The sequence below is a fragment of the Artemia franciscana genome, chromosome 11 (genome assembly GCF_032884065.1).
Source record: "Artemia franciscana chromosome 11, ASM3288406v1, whole genome shotgun sequence".
Lineage (NCBI taxonomy): Eukaryota > Metazoa > Arthropoda > Branchiopoda > Anostraca > Artemiidae > Artemia > Artemia franciscana.
In genome coordinates, this window is record NC_088873.1 from 25690004 (window position 1) to 25700272 (window position 10269).

General features: G+C 35.8%; 1 protein-coding gene across 1 annotated transcript in view; it reads right to left on the reverse strand.

The window, feature by feature from the left end:
* Positions 1-8371, reverse strand: part of LOC136033013 (uncharacterized) — a 57354-nt gene extending 48983 nt beyond the window's left edge. The window contains exon 1 of the mRNA XM_065713552.1: positions 8068-8371. Coding sequence (XP_065569624.1) covers positions 8068-8302 — 235 coding nt within the window. The 5' untranslated portion in view covers positions 8303-8371. The remainder of the gene's footprint in view (positions 1-8067) is intronic.
* Between the last annotated feature and the right edge of the window lie 1898 nt (positions 8372-10269).

The following is a 10269-nucleotide window of genomic DNA, read 5'->3' on the forward strand; positions in this document are numbered from 1 at the left end:
GTTATGACAATTTTAGCTAAATCTGATAGTATTGTTCATCTGGGAGGGGGGGCAATCCCTCTTACGTTCTAGCAGTGTCCACTCACGGGCATCGCCATTTTTATACTTTAACAAAGATACTAAGCTACAAAGAGCGTTTTTAATTATCCTATATGCAAAATATGTTCTTCAGAACGTAAACAAAATCGTTGTTTTTAATTTCGATGACAGAGCTGAATCTGTTTAGAGCCCATTCAGCTTAAAAATAATAAAAAGAAAATCATGAAACAAAGACTCAGGATGTTTTACCATAAGTATGACATCTGTCAGTCAATAATTAAGATTTAAGTAGACTGAGAATGGAAACGTCAACACGGAGGATCCGGGTCCATTAACAAGCGGTAGGTAAAATCGTGACTATTTGACAAATTATCAACAAAAGAATAAACAGGATTCATGCTGCGTGCAATAGCTCCGGTTTCCCAAGTGCCTTATTTTTCTGTCGTGATGAATATAGGAATTTACAATAAGAATCAATTAAATCTCGGTAGGACTGTAATTGATGCAAGAGAAAAAACAGTAGGAGATGGGACCAGAATTTTGGTGAAACATGACTTGCAGCAAAGCATGATGATCACGAAGGTCAAAAAGGTTGACTCAAAGAGTAAAATGCTACTTGTGTATTATTCAGAACACATTCAATAAGTGAAGTTAGGTTCTTTTGTGAAACAAACTACGAAGGAGGTACATTTTAATTAAATATTTTGTACTTGTGCATTATTCAATTGATCCAATTCAATTCAGAACAAACTCAAGAATTTTGCTGAGAAAATCCGGTTTCAGAGCCACAAAGACAAAACTCAATTTAGTTTGCTACGCATAGTGATAGAAGATAATATCTGAACATGGAATTTGAAATGAAGATTTGGGGTTTGCCAAAGACTGAAAAAGAGGCAGATAAGGAGTTATTGCTCACAGCAAAACAGTGCGTCAATGGACACAACATGACTTTATACTCTTACGAGAAGCAACATTTTTGGAAGTGTAACAATGGGCCATGTTTGAAAAAAGTCAATTTGCGTGTAAATACGTGGTTTGCTGACAGTAGAATACCATTTATTACTGCAGTTCGTTTGTTCAGTTTGCAGTTCGTAGTTTTTTTCACGGAAGAACCTAACTTCACTTATTCAGTGTGTTCTGAATAATACACAACTACCAGTAAAATACTGAATTATGTGACATGAAAAAGAGGCAAATAAGGAGCTATACATTAGGTTTCTTCTTGTCCATCATAGGACCCACAGAATGAGTGGAGGTTCAGACTGCTGCTATTTTTCACCCATAACAATCGAGTCCTAATCAAAACAGCATTTGGTCATAAAATAGCCTATAAGTTAACATGGTACTCACATGATGATATGACAGCCAACCTTATTATGTTTTTGTAAATAAAAGACTGACAGGATTGATACAAGATACTATGGTATATAGGAGTGTTGTTACTGAAGCTAAAAGTAAAAGTCAGCATTTAATAGTGTCTAAGGTTAATCCAAAGCTGAAATATAAGGTATAGGCCATACATGAGTGCTGTTATTGATGCTAAAATTAAAGATCACCCTTTAGTAGGGTCTAGGGCCGTAATTCCCAACCTGGGGTGTCGGCCTCATCGGTGGGGAATGGCAATATTTTGGAGGGTCATGAGCATGACGTGCACGCTTTGGCAGACTATGCTTTAAGTCTTAAATTTGAAAATAAAATATTTTTCATGTGAGTGATGTCATATGATAATCCATTTAAAAAGTTAAAAAGGTACATGATCGAATTTGCGTGTAACTGAACTTTAGCACAACTAAGCCCCAAACAACTGATCCCTCGTGCATCTGACACCAGGTGCAAGCGAGTCCCCATGCAACTGAACCCTCATGTACCTGAACGCTCGAGCAAATGAGCCCTTGTGCAACTGAACCCCCGTTTAAATCAATGTCTGTTTAACTCAACCCTTGTGTATCTTTATCCCCATTTAAATCAATCCCTGTTTCAACGAACTCAGCCCGAGACCAAAGAATAAGTCTGAACAAGGCTGATTAGAAACTAAAAATTTCCTTCTCGCTTCGTTAGCAGTTTCTAACTTTATCCATTTGGGGGCTAAACTAATTTTGACCAATCCAATTTCTTCATAAATAACCAGATTCTTTCCCTTGTATTTTATCAAATATTATAATTAATCTGTTTTAAAATATGTAAACGAGGAGGAGTGAGGGTCGTTGAATTGGGGGCTAACCTGAGATTAGAAATAGTTTTTTCTCTAGTCGGGCTTGAATTTTAATAGAAAAGTCTCTAGTCTAGGAAAAAACAAAAGTCAGAAAGATTTCAATATAAATTGAGAGGAAATGGGAATAAACTAAACTTTTATAGGCTCAAAAATGTCTGCTATAAAAGGTTTCTAAAAGTATGTCGTGACGGTAGCGATCATTCTATTTGTAAGCAGGTTTTGAATAGTGAATAGACCGTGTTTTTATTTTAAACTTTCGGGTGAAGAATGCTATCTATCATCAAAACCATTCACCAGTTAATTCACCCCTTTATGGGGTCAGAGAAATAAGAAAAAAATTCCAAGAACCTCAGATATTTACCTATTCCAGCACCCCTAAGATGTTCCAGTGACAGGCCAGAGTTGGGAAGAAAAAAGAAAAAGCAGACATGCCCGGTTATTGAGTATTTTTCGTAATTATCAAGAAATCGCCTCATGATTAATTTTAGTGGCCAAATCTAAGTAAATATCTTTTGTCATTAACGAATCAGCTGTGTAATTGAATATTTTTTTTTCACTTGATGGCTTTTTTTTCAAAACCTTTTTTTCCTCTTGCAAAGGTCTTTGGGAAGGAGAGTATTCAAGAGGAGGACTTAAACCACCAGTTTAAAGGTTTTTGATCATGGAGATTCGGCAGTAGAGCTTTTATGGCTTCAAGTCTTTACACTCCAGAAAGGACACTAAAATCGCATTTTGGCATTTTATGATGCTGTTGTTATGAAAAAAAAATTATAAAAAGCGCGTAGGTGTGAATATTAGCTTGCAAGTGACATTATATAGCTCTCTACGATATTCCAGTGCCGATATTCTGTTGGAAAAATAAAACAGAAAAGGCGAGACTTATCAGCTTTTCTAGCTCTTTTCAAGAATTCCCATATATTTGTTTCCGCAATAAACTTTTACTATCAAGATGAACTTAAATGATAGCCTTCATTCCTGAATAAACATTACCGGCAAGTTTTTCTTACGAGACAATGTTTTTTAAATTAGAGATTTTGACTATTCAGAACGAAATAGCTATTTCGTAATTTTGATTAGTGTTGGAGAGGGGTGTCTAAAAGGGCAAAGAGGGCCCTTTTCACTCCAAGCACCTTTCAACATGACCTGAAAGTTTCAACTTAATGCTCTCGGCTGTTCCTGAGATATTGCTGATGAGCCCTTTTGGCAACCAGCATGGAGTTGGTGCTTTTTTATTTGTGTTGTCCCCATCAACATTTCGATGTAGTTGCAGTCGCAAGTAGTTGCAGTCACAGTCAAAAGTTGTTGCAGGTTTAGTCACAAGTTTTCACAGTCCCAGTTGCAGCTTCTTATAGCCACAGCGATAGTAGTAGTAGTAGTAGTAGCGGCCCTGAAAGCTTCAAATTAATACCTTAACCCTAGATGTTGCAGATTCCCCCTTTTGATTCCTGGATGTACACAGCGTCTTTTCATTGAGTTCAGGATCCCCTTCAACATTCCCTTATATTTCACCCTAACACCCTTAGCTTTTTCGGACATACCCAGGTTCAAAAATTCCCCTTTCCCTAGTGATAAATCCCTTATGTAAACAATGGACAAATTACATATTTTCCAACCTAGATCAGGGCCGTGGGTGCGTAATATCCATGGATGACTATTTATTAGACCTTTCGAGTATTTTGAATTTTTTCTCAAAATTTGATCAGTGCTGGGGAGTGAACTTCTGAGTAGACCAAGTGGGGAGGGTTGCAAGCCCTCTGATCAATTTTGAACAACCCCCTGAACGCACCCAGAAAGTTTCAATTTAATAACCTCAGCCGCCCCTGAGATATTGTTGATGCGCCCTTTTGATAACTAGCATACACATTGTGCGTTTTGTCTTTGTTCGATACCACCCTTAACAATTTCCTTAAAGTATTTGCAAGTAAAAGTAGCCGAAGTCACGAATGGTTTCAGTCACAAACTCAGGTTGTCACCGTCGCAGTCGCAAGTAGTCACCGTCGAAGTCACAAGTAGTCATAGTTTCAAGTAGTCGCCGTCACGAGTAATCTTAATCGGGGTCGCAAGTGGTCACAGTAACAGTTGCATGTAGTCGCAGTCACTAGTAGTTGCAGTTGCAGTCACAGTAACAGTAGCAGCGGTAGTGACCCGAGAAGTTTCAAGTTAATACTCTTATCCGTTCCTAAGATATTAAGGATACGTCTTTTTTGATGAGCTTAATACACAAATGAGCTTAATGCTCTTATGATTTAACTCAATATACCCCTCAAAATTCTCCGATATTCCGCCTCAATAATCTTAGCCTTTTCGGATACATCCAGGATCAAACTTTACCCCTTTGGAATCATTATCATTGGAATCAAACATTTCCAATGATAAATCCTGCTAGTAAAAAATGGGCAACTTGCATAACTAACAGCCCTTGCCCCAGGGGCTGTGGGTGGTTATGTCATCACGGGAGACATAGATTTTAACCTTTAGACTATTTCAAACAAGATAGCTGTTTCAAAATTCTGATCAGATATATTTAAGGGGAAGACAGATAAAAAAGAATGAGAGGGGGCTGGTTGCCCTCCAGCCACTTTAAGATCCTACTCAACATGCACTGAAAGTTTTAAATTAATACCGTCTGCCGTTCTTACGCCATTGCAGATATGCCTATTGGATAAACTGGATGTACATAGTTTCTTTTGATTTACTGATTTAGTTCAACATACCTCTGAACATTTTCCAAAGTTTCAACGCAATACCCCTAATTTATTGAACACACCCAGAATCAAACATTCCCCATTTCCTAAGGATAATTCCTCGGTGTAAACATGGGCAATTTTTGTCTTGAGCGGAATTATAATAGTGTGTTGGTATGTTGGTATATGGATGATGTGGAAACCTGAGGCATACGTGTAATGTAGAGTATTCTAGGAGCAGTCATACAAGCCCGGAATGCTGGGCTTCGTCCTTTTTCTGTATATATTAGCTATGTCATTAACATCTCCTTTATCAAAAAAAAAATAAAATAAAAAAAAATGCGCAACTTACAATCCTCACACCGGGGGCCGTGGGGTATGACATCTCTGGAGACATAGCTATTATACCCTTTGACTGTTTTGGAAAAAAGGACTTTTTATGACTTCGATCAGTGTTGAAAAGATGGGGCATCTAGAAAGGGGGAGGAGAGTTGGCTACCCTCCGATCACTCATCGACATCACCATCAACCTACCCCAAAAATATCCCATAGCCATTCCTAACAAATAATTGATACGCCCTTCTGACAACCAGCATGCACGTACTGTGTTTTGATTCTTTTTTTTCAACATCCCTCTCAACATTTCCTCACGGTTTAACCTTAATACACTAAGCCTTTTCGGAGACCCAGGGTCAAACATACCCTCTTTTTTAATAAAGAACCTTAAGACCTTGGCCCGGGCACTGCGGAGGGGGGGGTATGTCAACCTTGGAGACATCGATAATTAACCTTAGGATTTTTGACAAAATGGCTATCGGCAAATTTTGATCGGATGTCATCGAGGAAAAAGAGCATGGCAGGGGGGATGTTTGCCCTCCGATCACTTTAGACGTTTAAAAGGGCACTAGAATATATAATTTCCAATCAAAAGATTCCCTTCAGAGCTTATACGACCAATTCTTCCGTATGAAGTGGTTACAAAAATAAATAATAAGAAAACATCGAAGCTTACTCTGTGAGACTAAGAGTAGATAAATTAAATACAATGGAGAAATACCCTTTTCTTTCATAAATTAAATATAAAAAAAACTAGTCTTGTTTAACTGAAAGTAAGGAGCGACATTAAAACTTAAAACGAACAAAAATTACTCCATATATGAAATGAGTTGTCCCCTCCTCAACGCCTCGCTCTTTACGCTAAAGTTTGATATGCGTAATAATCTCTGCACCCGTGACCTGTCTTCTGGCAAAAAATACGAAATTCCACATTTTTGTAGATAGGAGCTTGAAATTTTTGCTGTAGGGTTCACTGATTCGCTGAATGCGATGGTGTGATTTTCGTTAAGATTCTATGACTTTTAGGGGGTGTTTTCCCCTATTTTTCAAAATAAGGCAAATTTTCTCAGGCTCGTAACTTTTGATGACAAAGACTAAATTAATGAAACTTATATATTTAAAATCAGCATGAAAATTTGATTCTTTTGACGTATCTTTTAGCATCAAAAATCCGTTTTTTAGAGTTTCGTTTACTATTGAGCCGGGTCGCTCCTTACTACAATTTGTTATCACGAACTGTTTGAAAAGTGGATTTATAGTTTCTAAGGTGAAAAGATTAAAAAAATATTTGATTGCAGTTTTTTGTACAATTCCCTGTAATTCATTTTACAATTCAAAGGTAACACTAGAAAACAGAATTTCTTCTTCGTACAAAAAGGTGCATCTGTTTTTTACTTGCAAGGATGAGACACTAAAAATGTTCCTCAAATAAAGCGCTTAATTTATTTGTGGTTCAAGCAATGACTGTTTTAAGCAAGTTTCCAAGCATATTCCAAGAATATATATATATATATATATATATATATATATATATATATATATATATATATATATATATATATATATATATATATATATATATATATATACGTATACATGAATATACATATATATGTATATATATATACATACATATATTTATATACATATATATGTATATCCATATGTATATATATATATATATATATATATATATATATATATATATATATATATATATATATATATATATATATATATATATATATATATATATATATATATATATATATATATATATATATATATATATATATATATATATATATATATATATATATATATATATATATATATATATATATATATATATATATATATATTTATATTAAAATCTACCTAAGATTTTGGTACCGAAGCTTTAGGATTATATTTAAAGCAATGCCCTGTAAACACAAGATTGTTTTATCTTTCAAACAATCCTCTATACAACGCCCTCTACGCGCTGAGGCATCCATATTTTTTATGTGGTGCAAGGGGGGCTAAAAGCACTCGTACCTGTGAACAGGAGGTAGGATTAATTATATCTTCCAAAGGATTTTCCGAAGGATCTTCCCTTTAGAAAATTCCGTACATGTTTAGTTTTATCAGTTTTATCTCAATGGCAAAATTCATCTAGTATTCTATAGAAAATGTCGAGTTTTGTACCCTAACCAAAACCGAGTTTAGAAATAATGACAGTAATGCTTCATAGGACATTTTTAAACTAGCACTGATGTGGGAAAGTTGCAGCATTGGAAATTTGTTTCGCCTCTCTTTTCTCTTTTAGGTGATATTGTAGAAAAAAACATCAATAACAACGCATGAGACTAACCATATTGTTTGCCTCACCCAGTAATATGCAATAGCTTTGACCCCACCCTGTGCACATAACACTTTCGGAGATCAGAAATAGCATGTTTTCTACGTTTGCTGGTCATATAGGTTAATTCAGGTTATTATGTTTTTAAAGTAGCTTCGTGTAAAAAAAAAAAAATGGAGCCATTTACTTAAATTTTTGGGTTTTCTATGGCGTCCTCGCTTTTTAATGACGTAACATTTATCTTATATGAATAATTTTCTGAAAATGGTGCTTCCCTTTTCTTATCATAATGTTACCTTTAGAAAAGGGAATTAGACTTGAACAATGACACAATTTATCCTAAAAACCTCTAATTCGCTTTTGTTTCAACCCTCTCATCTTTCTACCAGAAGTTTCTGGATTAGCTCATTTCTATAAATAAAAAGTAGCCTAATAGTTGATTATTTAGGACTTACGTCTCTCCGGATTCTCTTTGCTTTGAAGTTTCCAGATACTGAGGAAAGTTTCAATATTTAATCGCGTAGCCAAAGCTTTGGTGGTCCGATCTAATCCTGGAATAGCATAATTTATAGATGACTCGAGTCCTAACCCAGGGGTCAATCGGCTAAATCGCTCTCCAAACTGCTCTGACAGTCCAATAAGACAGCACAAAAGAATAATAGATATACGACCGTGATCTTTCGACCCCATCACTTTCACTTGGGTTTGGATAGTCTCTGAACAGTATGATCGTTACAACATGAATGATTACGCTTCTACTATTGTTACAGGCTTTTGATATTTTTGTGTGGGAATATGATTACAACTGAAGCGATTTTTATTGGCTGCTTTTGCCGCCTATGAGAAAACGGGCATGGTTTGAACTAGGATTTACTTTAAGGGATAACAAGTGATTGATGTAACTTTAGTTCATGGTCCCGGATTTCCTTTTGAATTGTGCTTTGCCATTTGTCAAATCCTTCAACTTACGTCAGATTAACCACATCTGGCACCAAAATAACTATTATTTAAGGCCGCATTTTACTAATATCGGATAGAGAAACACAACTATTTCTTGTATTTCAAAATCGGGTGTCAATTAAAGGAGGGCCTGGGGTGGAACCTACGACCAACTAGGTTGATCTCAGTTGGCCAGAGAATTTGGGAAACTAAAGATTTAGTGACAGAAAAAAAGGCTTTAGTAAACATCTGTACTTTACCAGACTTTTTTTCCCTTTTTTGATAAATAAAGGCTTTTAACGAAGTTTCCCAAACTTCTGATACATCAAGATCAATTTTCCAGGCCAGAAAGTCTCACGATACAAATTTTCCCGGAAAAAAACAGCCATTAAAAAAAAAATACATAAATAGATACACAATTATTCCTCGCATGTAAAGATAGATATATATATATATATATATATATATATATATATATATATATATATATATATATATATATATATATAACAAGGAGACCGACGGCTTCGTCGCCAGACCCCGGCACTGGGCACACGTCAAGCATCTATATAGGGATTCTCGTTATCGCTTGTCTTCTAACCGCAGACAATTTGAGCCTTTTCTTGACGTTATGATTTCACCATAGATTCTATACAACCACCCTATGAAAAATACGAATCCTTTCTTAAACCTGTTCAGATCGTTTTTAGGGCCAGTCACCCCTATTCCTGGTTTTCCAACCATAGACTTAATTGTCCATTTTGGTTCATCTTTACCCCAGAGAGTTTTTCCCCGGCTTATGCTTTAGCAATTCCGTTACATACATGATCTCTCACTATTTATACATCATCGGCCATTTATGGTTTGATTATCGCTTACATTGAATAAATTTAGAGCAAAACACGAGTCCATGTTTTGAATATGTTTACGAAAGTCTTCAGAGAGCAAGTGACGTCTTAAAAAAAGCCAAACCAATTCATTTGGAATTTGTAGTGGTGGTTGCAATTCGACCATACAAGCAGCAATCTCTAAATGAATTACCTTTCTTTGCTTCTCTTTCCTTTGGAAAATGGAGCGCCCCACAAGGAAGACAAGCCAAACGTTGTTGATGTCGACGCCGCTGTTCTTGTAACCTAACATTCCTTTCTTCTTCGCTATTATGTTTGACTCGGTCATATTCTCGGTGTCACTTGTCTTCTCACCGCGTTTGTCTTTGCTCTTCATTTTAATTTTTGACTCGCTCAGATTCTCGGTGTCACGTCACTTGTCTTCTAACCGCGTGCGTCTTTGCTCTTCGTTTTCATTTTTGACGTGCTCAAATTCTCTTTTACGCATACCTTCTAACCGTCCGTGTCTTTGCTCTTCATTTTCATTTTTTGCACTTTGTTGCTCGCTGTTGCATTTCTTCTAAAAGCGTTTGTGGTTTTTCTTCATTTCGGATTTTGATTACTTCAAACAATTTAGCAATACCCTTGCTTTAGCTGCCTGTGTTGGTCTTGTCTCATTTGATTGTTCAGGTTGTTGATTTTCAACCATATTAGTTGCGTTTATACCTGTGAGCTTAATTACTAGCAAGTTGATTTTTTCTAACAAAAAATTTTGTTTTCTAAAATTTTCGTTTTTTTTTCTAGTTTGAATTAAAGTGATAAAACTAACTTGCTACGTTATTCAGCTTACAGGTTTGAACCCAACCAGATATACAATGTGTGAAAACCAAT